The sequence below is a fragment of the Melospiza melodia genome, chromosome 1 (genome assembly GCF_035770615.1).
Source record: "Melospiza melodia melodia isolate bMelMel2 chromosome 1, bMelMel2.pri, whole genome shotgun sequence".
NCBI lineage: Eukaryota > Metazoa > Chordata > Aves > Passeriformes > Passerellidae > Melospiza > Melospiza melodia.
This window is the reverse complement of record NC_086194.1, coordinates 151,551,845-151,574,773: the sequence shown is the minus strand read 5'-3', so window position 1 is coordinate 151,574,773 and position 22,929 is coordinate 151,551,845. Positions and strand designations below refer to the sequence as shown.

Here is a 22,929-nt window from a genome sequence, read left to right as displayed (position 1 = left end):
ACCTTTTGTCTTGCCATGATGGTTCATTAATTTTAATAACCAGTGAAAACATATTTAGATTTATCTGACATGAAGAAGAAAATAGAGATTTACATGTTTGGGCTCCAAGTTACTTCCTTGCAATGTTTACTGCATACTTTGCAGCATAGACTCTTGCCCTCCAGGAGTTACATCAGGAAAATGCATTATGTTCTCATTTACAGTGCTAGACTCGTTGTCCAGTGATGAATGGTAGATGCGATAATATGCCAGGAGATCCTCATCCCTTAGGGAGAAGAAGGTGGAAGAAAGAATTAATATTTTTTATATTTTTCTGGATCCCACAACTCTGAGACTTGCTCAACATCAGCTAACCGGAGAGTGGGAAGCATCCCTTTGTGTGTGGCCAGTTCTGAGCAGAACACAGGTGGATGCTCCAGGGTCTCCTTCAGTTTTTCCTTACTGCCAAGTTGTCATAGGTTGAACACATCCTGCTCTTGGTTTTGTGCTGTTGTACCATTTTACCACATTGCCTTCTTGGCTCAGTTTTTGTCCCTCCTTGACCTTTCCATTGTAATCATAGATCCATCAGCCCTTCAGCTCAAGGCCCAGCTGGGGAACTGTCACACTTGTGGTATTTGTCTGATGCTACTTGTCAACATTTGAAGGGTTCAGATCTGCAAGCAGATGTTTCTGGAGATGCCCATACTACTATTCTCTACTGTAGTCACAAAACCTTCTTTGCAGAAAACCCATCTGGGACTTGCTACCATGTTTTAAAATATCCTCATGACTAATAAACTATAAAATATCTTGTCGTTGTTGTAGCACATAGGGGATCTGGTAATAAATTAGAGGTCCTCTGTGACAAGTACCATAGGTATATAATAAAACAAAAACCTCTGGGAATGCTTCAGTCTAAGTTCATATTTTTTCCTTATGCACCCAAAAATAGGATTAATCAAATTTCATGCCTAAGGGCCTAAGCGGATGGACTATGAAAGAAAATTTCACGAGTCAGCAGTGTAGCAGTCCTGCATCACTGGAAAGTATGCACTTTCGTAATGTACGAGATAAAGCCTTTCATTTAAATATTTCTCACAGCTTATCTAGTTTTCCTTAGACAGTGGTTTAAAGTAGTAGAATCCCAGATTAATATTCAGCAACTAGAGAACAATGTTTAATTTTATTTGAAATATTTCTTTCCTCCTGTTCTAAATGAAAATGCCAACTTTGTGACAAGATCATTAAAATACTTAAATGCTAAACAGAATTTTCTGATTCGGTGTTTTCATGTCTTCTCAAAACTACTTTTCCAGGTTGTATTGGTCAGTGGACATCTGGACAGCTGGGACGTTGGGCAGGGAGCTATGGATGATGGTGGTGGAGCATTTATATCATGGGAAGCGTTATCACTCATTAAGGATCTGGGTAAATCTTTAATTTTAAAATATTTTTAATGTATTACATTTCCAGAACATTTTGTATGATATCTAAACTGGATTTTCTATTTTATCTATGTCTGTGAGCACAAATATTAGTTTTGTCACTATACTAAAACTAGTGTAAAAAAACTAGTTCAAAACAGACTTTTTAGATTGTTGAGTTGATATCGAGTAACTTTTCCTCCTTCATCAGATGGAATCTCTTTTTCCTCCTTATTCCCTTTTTCCATAAATGTAACCCGTGGTCAAGGGGAATGCCCAATGTATTCATTAGAAACTAAAATCAGCTGCTGCTCCTGCCCTGGCAGCCTTTAAACAATAAACTATCTTTCCCTGCTTCCCAGTGGAAGGATTTGTGCACTTCAACAGTCTCAGTCTTTCTTGAAGAGCTCTTTGTAGACAAGCTCTGTTATGTGTTTAACTGCTTGCATACTGCAGTCCTGAATATCAGACATCCTTGTGAGTTCCTATTCCTTTATTTTGCATTGTTTGAACCTCTGATCTCTCAAATTCCCATCTTTGGAATGATTGGATTATCAATCTGTAACCAAAACAAAGTGTGCCTGTTAAAATTTTTTGGTCTTTTGAAAGCAAACTAAATAAAATTCTTCCAGAAAGAATCCAAGTGTACTCTTTCTTTCAGTGTTTTTTAATTTATTTTTTTTATGATGCTTGGAAAAATTGCCTGTGTTTCTTCCACTTTCAAGGACAAGAAAGTTATTCTGCTGTGTTGGGTATTCTATTCTATTCAAAATAAACTGTTGTGTGTTTCTTAAGGGCAAGTTCATGGTGGCATTGTATAATTTTTATTCACTGGGTTTCCCTTCACGCATGACTGAAATGCATCACTTTCTTCTGTGTAAATATTTGATTTCCTCTGATAGCAGCCTGTGTGTTTGCTGTGCAACCTGTGGTGAAATGCTCTTCTCTCAGCTGGGAAATGCTGCAGCCTTTGCTGATGGGGACTATTGTGGGCAACTGTTGTATTCTGCCCTTCTCTTTGTACCAGTGTTCTGCAGGAACACAAGGCTGGAGAGACCTTCTGGCTCTTCATAGCTGTGGGTAACCAAGGGGCCTTTCACAAACTGGCCTCCATAGTAGATTGGTTAATCCAGATTTAAAATCTTATGCATTCCAAATCTGATAAAAACAAAGAAAAAAAAAAAGAACAAAAAGAGGAGAGCAAAATAAAAATATGTGAAGATTGTGTGAGAAACAAATTATTGATTTCTATTTAAAATAAATTCCATAGATTGTGTTTTGAATGAGCATTGTGTTTTGCACTGTGGAGACTTTGTTTGATATTCCTTTGGACGCTGATAAATTTAGTCTCACACTAGCTCACCAAATACATTTGAAATGAAGATAAGACAACTCAGTTGACTCTATGCATGTGTAGAAATTTTTTACTCTGTCCAGGGAGTCTTAAAGCCACGGTGCATTATGTAGCCATAAAACTGTGTCCGCATTTACCAGAGTATAACTGATCTTACAGCTGTGGTGATATGATCCTCAAGCTGAAATGAACATTCTGAAATATGATTTCTAGAATATTAATTTATATTGTGCAGTAAGAAATAACACCAGTACTTCTGCCATGGTCCTTTGGGTTAATGAAAGCAAAATACTATTGCACTATTAAAGCAGGATCTTCAATGATGGTCTAATAGCATTTCATCATGATATCACTGTGACTCATGGACATGGCTTATGGACAAGACACAAATTATGCCTGTTAATTTGGATTCTGAAAATTTCAATTAATGCACTTCCATACTTTCAACATAGCCTCCTCCCAAAACCATTTAATAGCTATTGGCTTAAGACCAAATACATGAAATAATTGAAAAATCATTAAAATTATGGTTCAAGATGGTAAGATTTTGTTTTAAGCAACACAGTTTGTTTTCTTGCCTCAAGTAAAATTTTTAATAGTTCTTGCTTTTATTTCTAAGTAAATCAGTTACTTAATGTATTGATCTTTATACTTGTTCATATTTCCTGAATCTTCAGTGTTAGTTTTTTGGGGTTTTTTTAATTGAGGTGACAATTTTTGTGCTATATTGGTATATTTCTTTCTTTTAGTTTTGTTTTACTTTTGGGTTTTCTAGCTTTTCAGACACCATAATAGTTACATGCTCCCTACAAGGATATGTGCCAGTCCAGAACAATCTGAAGTAGTTTTACATAGCCTTCAAAACTTCAAATATTTGGTAGCATTTTTTTTTCCATTTCCATTTTGGCTTCACATGAATATTGTTTCTTTTTGAGGGAAAGGCAACTACATCAAAGTCAGAGCGAACTGAAACTGTTTTGCATTATATTAGCAGAGAGTGGAATGAAAGTATTTTATTGATGTAAAATCCCATGTATACATTTCAGAAGAGTAGTACCTTAAAAGCATAGGGCCAATTGTGATCTGCTGTAGTTTTTGAACACTGTTTAAAGTTATAACCATTCAGTTAGTTCTGGAAAGTAGAAGAGCTAACAAGTGGAAAGTTTCAGTCTGTCTGAGTACTTTGTTTCTAACAGCTGTAATATCTCTCTGCTCAACTTCCACAGTGGGACGATGGGAAGGGGGTGGGTACCTGCTGATGGTGCCATTCCCTCTCATCCATCTTCAGGGAGGAGCGCAGGCAGCAAATTCAGAGCAAATTTCAACTTCTAGATGGCTACATTTCAACAAGGTGAATCTTGCTATGTTTTCTGTGCAGCTGCAATTTCACTCTCAAGGCATCCCCTTCAATAGTGTATAGTTAAACTTCAGTACCAGCTTGCACACCTGTTGGTGCCATGCTGGCTGTAGACATCTCCTGACCAGAGTAAAAAGAAGCATTTTCCCTAGTGCATCCATATCAAGTTCTTTGTGTCAACTAAACTCTCATGGCTGCTTGCTTTGCTGATAGCTAATCTCAGAAAAATTCACTAAGTAATGGTCATACTGACTATTGGTGTTCAAAGGGGTCTTTTCTCACCAATTATAATGAAGCGTAATGAAGCAAAAAGGAAAGAAAAGCACGAATTAAATTCTTGAAGCTTGCATATGCCACTGATAGGCAAGATCTGTGGCAAGCTGCTTCATGGCTGATGTGCTGAAAAAAAGGAAGAACTGGAAATGTTTCCACAGAAGCTGTTTATGTGAAGAAATGTGAACATTTCAGTTGGTTATTACTCCTTAGTCCTTTCAGTGGGAATAAAGACGTTTTTAGAGTCACTGAGGCAGTTTGTGAACTGGTCTGAATGGGTAAACTCCCTATTTTTCAGGGAAGCCAAAGCTGTTGTGATTAGCTGAGGATTTCTGATGGTTAAGAAATTACTCTTCTACACTTGCAGGCAGAGTGTCCATGGCAGTAAACTTGTAGCAACCTGCAGTTTGTCTTCTGCAATGTCTGACAGCATCTGCCCTGCCCAGTCCTCTGCAGGCTTTAATATTTTGATCTATTTTAACTAATTTTGATGGAGGCATAAAAATATTTAGAAAAGGAAGTTTTTATGTACTCTTCAAATAGGTGACTGAGGAGAGATGGGCAAGTGCATTTAGGTCCCATCTGAGGAGAGGCTCTTTTATTTTTTTCTTAGAGACGGCAAACACCTGGTTACCAGAACACATGTAGCATTGTGATAATCACCAGTCTCTCTCCTTTTAATCTGTCTGCAAACTCTGTGTGATAGATTGCAAATATCTCCGTGGCAGTATTGAGAGCGTTATTTGGGGTAATTAAGAGATGATGGGAAGACACTGGAGGTGTTTTAGAGAGGAAAGGCTAGCAGGTTCCCATCATTAAGCTGAGGGAATCCATGGGGTGTTGGATGAGCTGTAATGTAGTGTGATGCGGGCCTTTGGAAGCTGTAGGAGACACAGCACTCAAGCAAATTGCAGTTTTCTAGTTTTACAGAACACCAGCTGTGCTGCTAATTACAGCCTAGAAATCTCAAATCCAACTTGTTTTCAGGTTCCATTTATAATTCTAAACTTTTGTTAGTTTGTTAGTTTATGTACAAGGAAGAGCATCTCTGGAGCTGGCCAATGCCATTTGCCTCAGCGTTTTCATGTTGGCCCAGTTAGTGCTCTGGTGTTTGAAACACAGCTTCTCATGTCCCTCTCTCACACAAGAAGAGATAAAAGGTGAGATAAAAGACTAAATAAGCAGCTACACATAGAACATCACCATAAAAATCACATAAAATTTATTTTGCTGCCATATTTTTTTGTTGGTTGGACAGTTTGCAGGACTTGATCCTCCTTTGGTTATTGGTTTCAGTTTCTGTGGAGGAAATATTTGTCCTCCTTTCCCACCATTTCAACCTGCAGCTCTTCTTGCTCGGGAGTCACTTCTGCACTGGCTATTTGAGTGGGAAGCAGCTCGTATGTGTCCTGTGGATCCAGAGCTTTAGTCAGTACTGCCTCTTTGCTCCTAATCCAGCTGTGCTCCCATACTGCTTGGCTGAGGGGCATTTCCCAGCTGAGGCTGCAGGTGTTCTGCCCTCCTCCAGCCCTGCCAAAGCCACCTCACACTCTAGTGCTGGAAATATGGGCTTTTCATCCCTAAAGGGAGCTTGAAGGAACTGAATAATAACAATAATAGAGAAAGATCTTCAGGATGTGGTTGTATGGCAGTGTCAGATTTCCAAACATAGAACTTTAAGTCTCCTGACAGCAGTAGGGAGCATACTGGTGTTAGAAATCCAGTTGATTTTGGTAGATGAATTTCAGTGCTTTCTTCTGAAAAACTTCAGAAATTATAATTGTTATGTCTTTTTTTTTTTAATTAAACATCTGGAATCAATTTTTTTCCTGTTGAGAATAGAAACTGATGGGGTATGTAACTTGACGCTACAGTCTAGTCTGTTTTCAGAGACCTATCTCTGCTAGAACAGGAGGAATCAAACAGTCAACAGGTTCTTTGTTCACATCCCAGGTTTCTTTCAGCAACATTTACCCACAAGCTCTCTTTCCTTGTTCAAGAAAGAGAGATTTTTCTACCTTTTCCTGGCTGTGTTTGGGTCTCTCTTGCTTCATTGCTAGCTAACTCTTGGTGCCCTGCCAAGCCCAGAGGTGCACACCCATCCATGAGCTACTGCTCAGTCTGGGGACATCTTCAGAAGGCAATGGCTGAGCTGTGCATTTGTCAAATGACAAACTTTTCCTCTTTCTCTTCAATTGCTTGAACTGCAGCCAGTGTAAGGAGTTGCCAGTGAATGCTATCTGAACCCCTGCTTCCACTGAAGTGGTCAGTGCAGACTCCAGGAAAGGCTGCACTCCAAAGACCACCACAGTGGTGGGTTGGGATGCAGAGTGAACAGTTCCCTGCGCGTGCTGTTGTGTTGTGCACTGAGCTCATGTTCAGTCATGTCTGCCTACTGCCTCAGACCAGGAAATCTGTGCTTGGACTGTGCCTCAAAGTGCTTCTGAGTCCTGTTCTTCCATGTAAGAAAACACTTGCTATGGGGAGCTGCCAGAGCCAGTGAATAGCAGCAGTCAAGTAGATGAACAGGGAACATTTTCCTCTTTCACAGCCAGGGTAGGATGGTGATGGAGCTAGATAGCTGCTAGAGTAGCTTGATGAAGGAAGAATGATTGTTGACAAAATCTAATCCCAGTCATCACACCTTTTACACAGCTTTCCTGCATTCCTAGACGATGATGAAACATGAAAAAGGGAGAAATGTATGGTGATAGATGATAGGGGCCATTTCTCTTCTTTGTCTATTTGCCAGCATTAAGCTAACTGAGGCTTCATAAATCAGCTTTCCTGCAGATGTAGACACGGACCTGGCATGAACAAATTAGTGCTTTGTAGAAAAAAGACACAGAAAACTACAGAAATGTTTTTAAAACAATGCATGTAAGAATTTTAAGGTACTAATTGAGTTATTAATACTCATAAGGAGTTGATTAGACAGTTTTTCCCCCTTAAAACTTATTTAAAATTGAAATTGTAACTCTCATCTGAATTATACCCATGACTAATGTAACTGGAAAACCATTAGACAGATTTTTGTACAGTTCACTGTAGTCTTTGTATGAAGCTACATTTCTCCAGTACAAATTCACTGGCTAATATATGAGGACTAAAGATATGTTTTATTAAAAACATGATCACCAGAGTAATTCCTTTTCTGCTAGCTTAATTGAAGTCAAATAAATGCAATTTTAACATGCTTGCAAAATATTTTGTTAAACATTTTTCTGAATTTCTTGTAGTGGTGTAATTTGCAGTCTAGGAGACATGTTGTGAAACATAATTAAATGACTACTTTTACAGTTTCTGGGGTTTTTTCTTTAATCAAATATGCCTGATATTAACTTCTTGTTCTTACATTCTTTTCACTTTCCCAAGGCTGAGTGTTTTGTTCTGGCCTTCACATTTTCAATTCTATTAAATCTTCTTGGTATGAAATATCTGCATATGCTGTTACACTACAAATACATTTATTCCTTCATTTTAACATTTGGTTGACTGCATATTTAGCAAGTACTTAAATCTTCAATTTTCATACTGTGTTGACATAGCAGAAGGGTGACTACAAACATAAAAGGTTGCTAATCTGATGGTAAATTTAGATATACAGCCCTCCATAGCAATTTTGCTCTTTGTCTTGTGGACTGCTGCTTCTCTGCAAGATTTAATTTACCCAGAAAATTAAAGAAAAAATTGTAGCTTTGATTATCTGTAAAAATCTTTTAAAACCTGACAGTGCTAGCTGTTGTGTGTTATTGGTTTTGTTATTCACGTCTCTAACATGGTTGATGTGGTGAAGTGCTGAAATCCTTCCCAAATGAAATAAGGGGCATCTTGTCCTTACTGTCATTTTTTTTAAGGTATAAATTTTCAATATGGAGACAGAAGTGTGCCTGTTTCATTTTCTGACTCATCAGCTCTCAGAATAGCCTAACAGATTTGTTTTCTATTCCAAAGAGCAGGACAGCAGAGGCAGAATTCAGACCCACCTCTCATTATGATCAAACCATGCCTGATATTTGTAATCCCATAGAGTGTGGGAGTGGGCCCCACATTGCATTTTCTGCTCCCCAATTTTGTGCGATCACATATACCCTTAAGGAAGAATGTGTTCCTGAAGAGGAATAAAGTGTATTTTAAATCTGGACAGTGTCTTATTCCTTTTGTGGGGCTCGGAGAACACGTTTACAGGACCAGAGCAAGGCATGGGGTGGAGGAGTTCTCTGCTGACTCTGCACTTGGCTTTTTTACACAGGAAAGTTTCTGTTTCCTTTTCTTCTCCTTTTTTTGTTTTTCCCCTCTTTTTTTTTTTTTTTTGTACACATGATTTGTAGTGGCTCCATGGCACTACACGAAACAGTTCTTAGTTTAAAACCCCATGTGCAGACAAGCACATTTGGCAGTACTTCTCATCTGAAGTGCCCCTCAGCTGTGCTGCCAGGTGGCAGGAAGGTGTCCACAGAGAAACCCTCTCTCTGGCACTGTTGTTGCCTGACTTGCAGCCCATAAGCACCAGGCTCTGGGCTTGGCTTCCCTCTTCTCTCCCTCACCCCCTCAAAGGGCTTAATCCAAGTTATTTTTAGTTACTAGACTTGCAAATCATTCACAGATTTCCCCTCCAGTCTTGGATACCCAGCTCCTTCCTTGACATTTCCTCTTGGATGTTGCATTGCTTTTTAAAAATAAATCTATCTAAAACATCTCCCATTTCCCTTCTCCACTCTTCTGTAAATCTGCCCCTCTGTCATAAGATCATCAGCCTCCCTAAAAACAGAAAAAGAAAATTGCTTGTGTAATCTCAGTGTCTTGCTGCACTGCTGTTAAGGCTGATGGTGCTCTGCAAATCCAGTCTTTCCCTAGGCTGGCTCACCTTGGGCACTGCCTTGCCCCTGTGCTGCCCTCTTTGAAAGGCCTGTCCAAACAGCTGCTCACAGTCTGTGCTAGTGGCAGTCGTGTCCTCTCAAGCCCCAAAACATGTTTCTGAGCAAGCTGACAGCCCCAGGCAAGGCTGAGCTGCAGCATCCGGCTTGGCTCATCACTCCGCTTTGATTTCCCCTCCCCAGCCACAGACCTGACCATTTTCTGTCGTCCTGCAATGCTTCATCTCTTCTGCTCCAGACCTCATCTCTCCTTACTCCAGAGTTTTGACACTCAGTGGTTTTTTTGTTTCCCAGTGCTATTTTTTGCAGTGCTTTGTCCTCAGTGCCACAAAAAGAAGCTATCAACAGACAAAAATCAAGGAGATTGCACTGCATTAGACTGGTTTAAGAAGAAAAGAAAGACAGTTTCCGAAGCTGAAGGCTGTTTCCCATGTCTAATTTGAGCCTCACTAGGGAATTAGAAATATGTTATAATCAAGGTTTAAGTAGCACTAAAAGGGTTTTTTTCAGCTGTTCTTTGCCTTGTTTTTGTAAGCTTTTAACTTTGAAGCTCTACGAAGAACTTGAGGGTTCTGATTGGTGAGAGGGTGGACATGACCTGGCAATGTGCACTTATAGCCTAGAAAGCCAAATATGTCCTGGGCTGCATCCAAAACAACATGGCCAGCAGGGTGAGAGAGGGGATTCTGCCTCTCTGGTCTCCCCTTGTGAGACCCCACCTGTGCTGCATCCAGCTCAGAGGATCCCAGGATAAGAAGGATGTGGACCTGCTGGGGTGAGTGCAGAGGAGGGCCTTGAAGATGATTACAAGGACCTCTCCTGTGAGGAAAGGCTGAGGGAATTGCAATTGCTCATCCTGGAGAAGAGAAGGCTTAGGGATGACTTTATTGTGGCCTTCCAGTACCTGAAGGAAGCGCACAAGAAAGATGAGGAGAGCCTATTTAGAAGAGCATGTAGCAACAGGCCATGGTGCAATGGTTTTAAACTTCGAGAAGAGGTTTAGATTAGATGCTTGGGAGGAATCCAAATTCCTTGGGTGAGATGGTGAGGGTGGTGAGGCACTGGCACAGGTTGCACAGAGAGGTTGCAAATGCTCTGTCTATGCAAGTGTTTAAGGCCAGGCTGGATGGAGGTCTGAGCAACCTGGCCTAGTGAAATGTTGCTGCTCATGGCAGGGACGTTAGAACTAAATGATCTCTAATGTCCCTTCCAACCCAAACCATTCTATCATTCTGTGATTTTCTCTGTGAAATCATTATTTGTCACTCAATTAAAAAAACAATTTCTTCTTAAATAAATGAATACACAGGCACTTTTCTGCACAAGTACTGAGATCAGTTGTTTAAACCATAGAGAGCTGTGTTTCTAACAAGAGTGAAAGCCAAAGTACTTTTCTGGTTTAGAATTGAAATTTCTTCTAGGTCTTCAGAGGAAAAAGTCTGGACATCTTCAATTAACTGTGTTATTACTATCATCCTATTGATTACAGTTTATTTCTGTATGTATATTATTTGAAATTAGGCAGGGAAACAGGTTGCTAGCAGTAAGAGCTTTTTCTCTTCCTTGCTGATACCACAGGATACATAAATCAGGTATTAGCAGACTGTACCACTGTTTTTGATGATGAGTTCTTATCTTTAGCAAAATGTGGAGTACTGGTTTTATTTTTATTTTATGCTGTGGCAGAAATGGAAATCCCAGGTATTTTATGAGAAGTGCATGCATGATAGAAATATCCCGTCTAATGACACCCAGCAAATCCCCTATGTCTAATCAGCTCCAAACTTGAAAAAGGTAGGGAGTATAATAAGAATTTAAAGAATGTCAGCAGCATCATTGTGTATCTTGATATTTTTTGTATAAATACTTATAGATATTTTTGTATAAATACCTTTTAAAGTAATTAAAAACCACAAGGTGACAATACAGAAAAGGCCACAGCCCATGTATGTTCAGCACAGCAGAGGACAATGCTTAAGGATGATATATCTGTATACACCTCCCTAGTAGCTCCTAAAGCAAGTACATTAGTGACTTAGGGAGTAAGAGAACACAGAGAATAGTTTGGGTTGATAAACATCATTAAAGGTCATTTAGTCCAACACCCCTGTAATGAACAGGAACTGCTTCAACTTGATCAGGTTGCTCAGAGCCCTGTTGCATCTGACCTGGAATTTCTCCAGGGATGGGGCATCTACAATCTCTCTGGGCAACCTGTGACCGTGTTTCACTGCCCTCACTGTAAAAAGCATTTCCTTAGATCTAATCTGAATCTACTCTCCTTTAGTTTAAAACCTTTGCTCCTTGTCCTTATTGTCACGGGCCCTGCTACAAAGTCTGTCCCCATTTCTTGTTGATTCCTTTCAGTTACTGGAAGGCTCCTCTAAGGTCTCCCTGGAGCTTTCTCTAGCCTCAGCCTTTCCTCGTAGGAGAGAAGTTCCATCTTTGTGACCCTCCCCTGGACCCACTTACCCATGTCCATGTCTTCCCTGTGCTGAGAACTTCAGGGCTGGATGCAGCACTCCAGGTGGGGTCTCCCCAGGGGAAGTAGAGGGCAGGATCACCTCCCTTGATTGGCAGTGCAATTTATTCTACTTTATGCTCAGATCAAGGCTTTTCTAGGCCATTTATGCAGGGTCTTAGGAATGCATTACTTCCTTGTTTTGCTTTGCCTCTGTGTACAGCTTTTGCTTTCCTTATTAAATGGTCTTTATCTCAACACATGAATTTTTTAGCTTTTATCCTCTGGATTTTCTCCCTTATCCCATTGATGAGGGAGTGAGCAAGCAGCTGTGAGGGGCTTAGCTGCCAGCTGAGGTTAAACCTTGACACCTGTTAATCTACTCACATCCATTTGCAGTTTGCTTGTATGCCTCATATAAGCTGAACAGCTATTTGATTTGCTTGTGTGTGATCCCATGACTTGATTTGCAGGGAAAATATCTGTTTTTACAAAGGTGGAATGCTTTTTATGGTTTTGTAAACTGGTCAGTCTTAAAATGACATTGAAGAAGCCTGTTAGCAATCTACACCCTATCTTCTTAGAAAATATTTTATCTTTGTGATCCTCCCCATCAGTAAGGATTTATGGTTATAAAGTAGGAAAATAGTTACTGAAGGAAATTTTGTGTTGATAGTACTGATCTCTATTTTGATTTTAGAAAGATGAATCAAATTTTCCTTCCTGACTTGTAGGCTATATTGAGAATGAAGTGGGTTTATTTTTTTCCTTTACCTTATGATTTGTCTCTACATGTACAAAATGTTACATTTCAGTTTTGCTATGTGGGAATGTCTCAATTCTGTCAAGCATGAGCAAGACATGTAGGACGTAAAATTCAGGTCTTGCTGCTGTTATCTATGAATGTGGGCAATTTATGATGATTTAAAAGAAACAGAATATAGAACCAATAAGCCCTACACATTGGTATGACAGAAGTGTTTGTGGTACCCAAGGAGAAGGAAAGGATAGCAGCCACTCCAGCACAGAGGGAGGGTAATAGAGCAGGTGTCCTGCTGTGCTTGCTGCAGATGTATCCTTAGTCATAGATTGACCATATCAGTGTTTTTATTTCATTTGATTCCACATGCCCATAGTATCTTTTATGTTTGAGATAAACCCTAAGAATATAGAGGCTGATCACCAAAATGTTCTTTGTGGTAAACTATGATTTTATTTCAGTTAAGGGCAAGGTAGAAGGGAGAAAAAAAGATAACACATTTTTCTAAAACACTGTGGAGATTTGGAAATTAATTTGTAGGTTTTTTCTTCTGATAGCCTCTTTAATAGTATGTAATAAGTCATTTATTCAGATAACAAGGAAAGAGGCACAATTTTATTTGTATAACAGTTTTCCTTCATTTAAAATTGTCTACTCACCCCTCAAATGTGTTGCACCCATCATAAAACAGTTTCCTAGCCCAATTGCTATTTTATCCTGTCTTTTCAATATATATTTGGGCTGCAATCTGAAAGACTTCTGATTTTGTGAAGATGATACCTTGCTGGGAACCAGTGGTTTTTAAGAAGCAAACCAAAGTAGTTAAACTTACTTTGAAAAACTTCTGTAAATTGAATACAGAACTTCTTTTTTTTTTTCTAATAAAAACATGCATTGAGAATATTCTCAGCAATTTTACTTCTGGATACTGGATTTGTTTGCTGCTCTTTGGTCAGATTAGCTCTGTTTTTAATAGCAGGTAGATAAATAGTTATCACTTTCAGATTAAGATAATGAGGAAATTAAATTTTCCCCTGTAGACTTTGCTTGTATTTAAAATAACTGCCTCCATAGCTCATATATTTTTATTTTTTTGCCACGTCCCAGACTGGAGAGACCAAAGCTCAGCAGGGCTTTTTTATTTCCCCAGCTTCAATGGACGGATGCAATGATGGGCTGGGGATGGGGTGGGGGGAGCCATAAGAATCTCTAATGTCTTTTCCACAAGTGAGCTGAGATCATCTCCAGCCCCTGGAGAGGAGGAGCTGAGGTTACAGCCCACCTGAGCCAACCATGAGGATGCCCTGATCATTGGCCCTCACTGGCTAAGGGCAGCAGTGGCAGACTAAAGCAGCTTGATTTTTGCCTGGGAGGAGCCAGGAGATGCTGCTTCCCTGTCTTGAGCATTTCCTACCAAATCTATACTCACAGGCTTGGTATGGTGGGCTGGAGATTGGACTTCACTTTGCCTTTTTGTGATATGACAAATAAACTTCCTTTTTCCACTTAAACTGCAGTGCTGCTGGAACCATACTACAGCACTGGCCTCTGTGTTTTATACCAGCACTTCTTTTTCACAGCCACCTCTTCTAACCAAGCTGCTGACATATTTGGGGTTATTTTGGGCTTAAATCTTTCTGACTTCAAATTGGGAGCTATTTTATTATCTCAAGTTTGCCTCCTAACCCATCTGACTAATTTGAAAAGCAAAGGAGTCTAATCCTTTACTATTGTGATTTAGGAGAGCAGGGAATCTACTGGGAAGCGTGCAGAAGGTTGTCTTTAAAGTAACGAAGTTTGACAGCCTTTCTGTTTACAGTCAGCAGATCAACATTCAGAAAATACACCTTTAAACTTGTTTGTACTTCTTTATGAAATATTGGAAAATCCAAGCTCTTTTGTTCAGATTTGGGGTATTCCTACTATATTCTGCCTTCAGTTTGGAGAATTGCTATCATGTAGTTTTGAGAAGAAATGCGTGGATCGTATTCATTGTGTCAAAAGAAAAAAATTAATGGAGGTCAAGTCTATTGGCAGTCTTCATCCATTTCAGTTAGGAAATGAAATAAGTTTTGACAGTGATACTGATATTATTTCTCTTCAGCACAATAGTGTGTGTGTGGTACTTTATCACTTGTGATAATCTTCTCATGTTTTTTCCTTATTTTTTTCTCTAACATAATTAGCATTCCACTGCACAGAGAACAATGTTTTCTTTATCTGTTTGCTCTTCCATGCTCTCAAGTTTCTCTCAATGTATTCATTTATGAATAGAAACAACCAAATAAATAGAGGGAAGCAACTTCTATCTGATCAGTTCTACCATGGCAAAAATGGCTTCAAAATATATCTGAGAACTTATCTTTCTGATTGAGCTACCATAGCAAAATAGAAAATGGCTTCATGTTCTCCTTCTTTTAGAAAGTCGTGCATACATTTAGCAGCTGACTCTTTCAGATTCCTAAGTACAGATTACTGCTTTTCATTTCTCTGATTGATAAAAAGCAAAATGATATTACATAGCCCCTCAGTTCTTGAAATTGATAAACATTTCTCATAAAAATGCAGCAGCTCATTTTCAATTAATTGTAATAAATGAACCATGACAAAGCAATGGTAGTTTTCATGAAAATTTGATTTGGATCTGCTACGAGCGGATATGTATTACTTATTGCAGACCACCCCAATGACAGCAGCACATGTTTTAGAAATCTTTTAAGGTAGTTACTCTCTGGTGTGGTTTTCAGACAGTTTCAGTATGTCCCTGAAGTGTGCTTCTCTTCTGCTGCTACAACTGGCAGCAGTACCTCAACTGCCCACTTCTTCCTCATGTGAACTCTCTCCCCACACCCCTGTCTTTCATAGAAAAATCCATACTTGGTATAGGTGGTGTTTGGTTTGTGGAAATACAGGCTTTTTATCCAATGAAGGCTGGAGACCAATGCAAAAAATGCTCAAAATATATCTGTCTTTAGTACTAAAAACAATATTAAAACCTGTGTTTTAGGACTTCGTCCAAAAAGGACACTGCGCTTGGTGCTGTGGACAGGAGAAGAGCAAGGAGGAGTTGGTGCTGAGCAATACTATCAGTTACACAAGGTAAATATGTCTTTTCACCATTTTCTTGACAGTGCTTTTCTCCCCAGTCTTATGACTTGACTACTATTTTTGTCAAGATGTTCAGCTTAATATCTCACCAAAACCGGTGATCGCAGTTCTGCCTGAAAGTATATTTTCTGGTTTTAATCATAAATATAAACTTAATTTCACATTTAACAGTAAGCCCTGCAACCACACACGCGCATGTTCCACTTGACCTAAGATACTTTGTCAGAAAAGCGTTCTGAAACAGATATTTCATTATGATATCTGCCATAGCTTTCAAACATAGCTAACCTTCTGAGAATGAATGATGAATGGTCCCCATATGTTTGCAATATAAATAAATTTTGTTTGCCTTATGTATTTCTGCTTCATTGCATTTTCCCATAACATTTACAATGTAAAACATAAAATAATATGAAGAAAAGTATTTTCTACCTTATCTTGGTAGTGCGTAGTCTATAATGTACTTACCAATTGTAAGTTTGTGGGATCTGGAAATCCTAAAAGGTTGATTTCTGGTGATGCAAAGAACACACAAGCTCTATGACTTATGGCTATGAGGATAAAAATATAACATTTATCTCTCCTGCCAACAGCTGCCATTTCAAAATACATCATGAGATAAAGGGCAGTTGCCAAAACTATTTTGGAGATGAGTCTTTGGAATATGTGTGTGTTTGGGTGTTTTTTCCACAGAAAAATTATGCTTGAATGATTATACCTGTGTAATAGCATATACAGAATAGTTTATACCTGTATAACTATTCTAAAGTGATCTTTTATTCTTCTCCCTAATTAAGTAGTATAACCCTCAACAATAGCTAATAAATCCAAGGCAGAGGCAAGGTGAATGCAAATGTGCCTAGGAAGCTACCTGTTCTACAACAGCATGAAAGCAGACTTGCAAGCAATTCTTAAGAGCATTTTTTAATGCTAAGCAACCTATCAGAACAATAAATGAAAACCTCCCTTTGAATCAAATTCATTGTGATGAACCAAATTAGATCAACTTGCATCTGGAATAGAGTTATCAGAGATAGGTTTAGAGCAGTTAGAGTTTTCTGACTAATTGATGAACAATCAAATATTTCCCACTAACTAGTTTCATATTGCCAAGAAGTATATTTAACTACCCATGTATAATGTTGTACCTCCTTGTATCTCCAAATTACAGGGATAACTCAGCTTTGTTATTTATTTTGGAAGAGGTACCCAAGAGCTTGCTTTTTTAGCTTCAGGGAGGTGACAGGTTGCAGTTTAGTATATGTTAAGGATTCTGGATTTACCACGGGTACTCTGATATTCAGCAGGATTAGAAATATTCTGGAATAAGAAGCACATGAAAGAGATGCTTCTTTTGTACAGAACTGCATTTTGGAGGAGCTGGAAGGATGGTCTGTACACACCACTTACCAGAAATGTATCTGAAGATTTACCTCTGTAGCTGTCCATGTTGGACAATAAGATCCATCCTATGGTGATGATGTCAGCCACACATGAAATTGTCTCATGTTTGCTCATCTTTTGCCACGATGGCTTTGTTTCACTGTTGTCTCAAAGATTTCTATTCAGAAATAATACCAAAAAGCAGACCTAAGGATCAAATAGGGAAATATAAAGCAGGCTGTGGGTTGCTTGCAAGATATTTGGTTACTTTGCTTTTAGAATGTTGAGACAAAGATGTGTCTCAGTTCTTGCTCTGCTGGTGAGATTCCATCTGGGTGTTGTGCTCTGCAAAGAAAGCCCTGTCTGACTTAACAGTTTGTAATTTACATAGAGAATTTAAGCAGAAATGACATCCGTCTGTTGTTTGTTGTTCTTGTTTCCCCTCTGCCATGTGATCTGGCATAATTATAAATCGATTTGACTATAGGATGTTGCATTACTCATGATAATGAAATAAAGTTGATTAATACTGTACATTAAATTTAGCATGAAAAATAACTTAACCTTTTAATGATTTACTTGCTCAAATTTCTGGCAATTAAGATAGTATGGCACACACATTGCTTGCTGATGGTAATGAATACAAGTTAAATAAGAGTGGTATTTAAAGATGCCTTGTAAAATAAAAGACAGCCTGTATGATTCATCTACATCGCTGGACTTACGAGTTTAGTTCGATACAAACAAGTAGAAATATGAATGCAGTAATTCAGCACAGGCAGACATGGATTTCCTTGGCATAGTAAATTGCCTCCTCATGTCAGTGGAAATGTGGCAAGGGAGAAGAAATGAAGACAATATAGTACTGGACAAGTACAGATGCCTCTTTTTTTGTCACTTATTTATTATATCTTTCAATTTAAGTTCAGGTCCTTCTTCCTCATCCATCATTGTAGGTTGTCACTGCTAGAAAGTGGATAAGTTACTGCAGAAATAATTGAGATAGCATCATTGTGGTTTTACTATGGTGCCAATAATTAACACATATCCCCATGTAATAGCCTTATTTATAACACTCAAGTTTTTCTCTAGATCCCAGTATTATAAATTCTGATTATTAAAGCTAGTGATGGGGTGTATTAGCTGTACAGAGCTTTATGAGAATGTAAGAGCCATATTTGTTGATCAAAACCTCTAGTGCTTTAGACTAGTGTAGTGCTGTCTCCTGTTTCTGATAGCATCCAGTAAATATGTGCTTAGGAAAAGCATATTTGTCCAACTGCAGTCAGGTGAAGCTCAGACACATCCATTACCCACACAACCATGCTTTTGGTTTGTCAAATATTTTTCTGGAGAGCATCACATGGTCCTCGTCCATTGTTTTCTTTGCATGATTTTTCTAAGCCATTTCCAAGAGCTGAAAGCCCTGTATATTCCAGCACTTTTAGTGCTTCCATTGGTGCAAGGGTACCTGCCACCCACCAGGACATCACAGAGCACCTGCTCAGTCTTGATCATGAGTTAGAAGCCTCTTGGGGGAATTACCAACACCTTTGCTTCCAAAGGAGATACCTGTTGAAGTGCTCACTGCTTTTAGCTCTCAGCCAATAATTAGATTTAATTTCAGACTAGAAAAAGAGTTGATTTTCCTTAGCGTTAAAGATTCTTATCTTGATAAAGAGCAGTGAAATTAAAGTATCTAAATTCAAATCAGACTGCAGGGCTTGGAGTTTGACACTGCATCTGAAGTCTTCTTCCAGTGGTTAGTGTTGTGTGACCCAGTTCCTGAGTAGGGCTCTTCTGTACAGACAATACATTAAATAGCTTCAGAATCATGAAACATTGCAATGCTACTTTCTCATAGAAGTCAAATTGAAAACTAGAGTAACATAATTCTAAAAGGCCTCATGATGCAACTCTTCAGTACAGATTCTGCTACAAGCTTTACCAATGATACCTGAGTGCCCTCAGCCAGAGTTAAGTGTGTTGTTTTTTTCTGTGTTTACTCTTATGCTGTCTTTGTGAAAGGAGAAAGAAATATATGTAATGAAGTGTCTGTCCTCCTTTTCGTTGCTTTGGACTAGATTCTGTGAAAGGTCTGTGTACCATGAAACAAGGTTACAGTTATTTACCCAGCTGAATTAAGGGTATGAATGACTGATAATATTTATTTTGGAATAGAAGTATTGCATACAATCTTTTGGGAAAGCAAATATATTTTGTAATGAGAAGACTAAGAGATCCTAGGCCACATTCAAATTTACTTTAGTAACTTGGTTGTGATCACTGGAGGCATTAATATGTTATTAATTCAATTCAAAGCCCATTACAGAAGGCATTCTCAATATTTCATATTTCTGCATGTTGGTATTCTTATATTGATACTTACAGTACTTACCTCAATTTCTGGTGCAAACACCATACAGTATTTTAACTTTTTAGTAAAGGTTTAACTACATTTTAAAAAATCAATCACTAGTGTTTACTATGGTTTCTTTTTTGTATCTATTACCAAGATCTAATATTTTGCTGGAACTGTGTCTGCATGAAAACAGGACTTTCTGAAATGCTGGCATTTATTTTGTGCTAGTTTAAGTACACTTTGTTGATGATCACACAAGATTTCTACTGTGATTTGCTAATGAGTTGCTTTCTCTAAGAAGCAAATATTAAAAAAAAAAATCTTGTCACTTTCAAGTGAAAAGATTCTTCTCCAGAAAATATTGTCTCCTTAAAACCATAGTTTTCAGAACACTTTATATCCTGAGGTACCAAGTATTCTGGTGAAATGTAAGACATTAATTGAACCAAACACATAAAGGACTTTATTGGGGATTCTTTTATGCCAGGAAAATGTGTTGACCATTAGCCTTTTGACTTTCCTCAGACAATACCCTCTATAATCAAAAATTACATAAAATTACTGCTGCTTTTTTAGGTCACTGATGTCCTGTTGATTCCTTTCACTGCAAGGAGAAAGAAATGCAGAAAGAGTGAGATGTCCATCTGCAAAACTACAGAAAGAAAGTAATCACATTGTGTTCTGCAGTGTCACAACAGGCAGTAGCACCACTGATTGTATTAAGCACAGTATAGATAACATAGTGACAGAATTTTCTTTTACACCAGTTCTACGTCCATGGGAATTTCTAATTCCCTAGTATTTAGGAATAAGCTTTCTTGTGAAAGCTGCAGAGAAATACAGATTTTGCTAAAACACAAACCCAAGTTTATTCCTTACACTGCCTGAAGGATGGAAGACCCCAAATCAGTCATGACAGTGTGTCTTCTGGATATCTAGTCTTCCTTCCATGTAGATAAGATTCTTACATGTCTAGTGTTAGAAAAACTTTTCTCTGTGAATCTTTCTTTTTCTCTCAAGCAAATCTTCTGTGTGCATCTTGCAATCTTTGTCCTCTGTGCATCTTCTCTCTTTCTCTCAGCAGAGCTGCCAGTTGAATCTGGTAGGAATTCTGATAGAGAATCTTCTGAGGATTGCTGCTTCGAGTGCATGCTTCAGGCAGATTCACCCATCCACAGGTCTTTGGTCCATTGGGATGTTCAGTTGTAAGAAAGTTGGCTTCCTCCTATCAAAACTCCCTGCAGCTGTGAAAGATGTAGAAAATTATGTATGTGCTGTGATAATTTCTAAGGTGCTGCAAATTTATTTTCACTTATCTTTTGTTGAAAGTTGCCGAAATACTCATTAGCTTCCTGAAGGAGTAACATCATCTTTGTTTGAAAGATGTCAACCACAATTTTTAATTTTAGCATTGCTGCCTATTTTTCTAGTGAAAACATAAATCCTGTCAAAGGAGGACAGTGTTGGGGTGGTCATTCAGAGCCATAGACATTGTTTTGATACCTTTGCATTTGAGCAGTAAAAGGCCTAAAGTTATGGAATGTTTTCCAGGAAGAGAACTTATCTTTGATAGGCCCATTTGTCAAAGAAAAAAAAAATCACCCAACACAAGATTTCAGGTATACCTTACTTAGCCTGCTGCCAAGTTCAGCGCTCTCTGCTTTCTCTTGTCTATCATCCCAGGGAACTTACAATAACTTACAATACTGAATGGTCATCTCTGTGAGTGCTGGCAAGTCATCATAGAGGAAACAGTTGTGGTATTGTACAAGGCAGAACGTGGCAGTAACATGTTTTTACTGAGTGAAGTGCTAATAAGTACACGACCAAATTGCTCCAGGGCTGTTGAAGTTACTGGGATTTTTGTCATTGGCTTCTCAGAGGCCAGAACTTGTCCTACAGAACAAACCCCTAAACCTGTAGACTTTTTTACGTACTGCTTTCCCATAAAATGTGACAGAATAATATTTTATCTTGTAACAAAAGGATGAGTCTTTTTCATACCTTGTCATCTAGGAAAAATAGTGCTTCTAAATCTTCAGCTTTGCATCAGCTTTCTCCCATATAATAATGGGATAATTTACGAACATGAATAACTCACAGTGTTCCTGATTTTCCCTGTCTTCATTCAAAAAGAGTGTAAATTATATGATCACGTTTGTGGCTGGTGTTTATTGTGCCTTGATGCTGGTGGATATCTGCTTCCTAACAGCTGCCGTGGTGTTTTTTCTCTAGTTTCAATTTATCCTGTTTTGCTTCATTAAATTATCTTCATGCTAAACAGCAGCTCAAAATTATACTACATCATGTTTATATATTATTGAATACTTAGAGGATGTTATTTATTTTGCTTTTTTTTTTTTCTTTTCTAGCTGTCACATGTACTTAGGTGCTTCCAGTGTTTTTTCTTGTCTTTCCTGTAGTCTAAGTTGCCAGCCTAAAAAATCTGGATGCTGATTTAAACCTTTTTTTATTGCTGCAAGTGGGATGACCACCACTTCCCTGTGAGTTCTACAACATGGTTGCTGTGCTGTACTTGTTTCCCGACTGCTCTGGAACAAATACTGGAATACAAGTGTTGTTGTTTCTTAAAGTTAAGTGTAAATCAATAACAGAAAGCTGAAAACACAGTGTCAGATTAACTGATGTCCTTTATCATTGGAACAAATGAACCATTAGTCAAGTGCTTTGTCCTTACAATTTTTCCTGTAAAGTGGTGATTCTTCTCAGTGGAACAAAAAAGAAAACCCGTAAATGAGCTGTTGGACAAGTAATACTCTATTTTAAACAGCCCCAAAATACTGAAGGCTCTTAGGATAGCTGTTCCCTGCATTAAACTTTCAGGTATGTCCCTGCTTAAGCTGAGTAAGAGGGATTGCCATCTGTGACTCAATGGATTAGTCATGAGATGTTGCCATCTAGCTTAACATCTGGTAAGAATTAACAATTGAGATTTTAACTGAATAAGTAACTACTTAGGTAGTTAGTAAGGTATACCTGCTTGGGATTGCCAGTGGCTAGCCTAGAAGAAAGAAGTACCAGTTGTATATATTACAAGGGTTTGTTTTCTTAATGGAAGGAGTTTACTATAATTACAGGCTAAATGACGGACCTCAGAGGGTGGGACAGTAATCAGTGGCACAGGGTCTGGTTGGAGGCTTGTCACTGGTGGTGTCCCCCAAGGATCAGTACTGGTCCCAGTATTGTTTAGCTTTTCACCAGTAACCTGGATCAAGGGGCAGAGGCCTCCTCAGCAAGTTCCCAACAACACAAAGCTGGGAGGAGTGGCTGATAGCCCAGAAGGCTGAGCAGCCCTTCAGAATGACCTTGCCAGGCTGGAGATGGGCAGAGAAGAAAAATCTGAAACAACAGAGGTGAATGCAGGGTCCTGCACCTGAGAAGGAATAACCCCATGTACCAGTACAGGCTGGGAACCAACCTGCTGGAAAACAGCTTCATGGAAAGGGACCTGAGGGACCTAGTAGACACCAAGCTGTCCATGAGCTAGCAGTGTGCTCTAAGAAGGCCAAAGGTATCCTGGGGTGCTCTAGGATGAGCACTGGCAGCAGGTTGAGGGAGGTGATCCTG

The 22,929-nt window shown here is 38.7% G+C and overlaps 1 protein-coding gene across 2 annotated transcripts in view; it reads left to right on the top strand.

The window, feature by feature from the left end:
* Positions 1-22,929, top strand: part of CPQ (carboxypeptidase Q) — a 149,203-nt gene that overhangs the window by 94,259 nt on the left and 32,015 nt on the right. For both annotated transcript variants that reach the window (XM_063172044.1, XM_063172055.1), the window contains exons 5-6: positions 1,299-1,410; positions 15,496-15,587. In XM_063172044.1, coding sequence (XP_063028114.1) covers positions 1,299-1,410; positions 15,496-15,587 — 204 coding nt within the window. The remainder of the gene's footprint in view (positions 1-1,298; positions 1,411-15,495; positions 15,588-22,929) is intronic.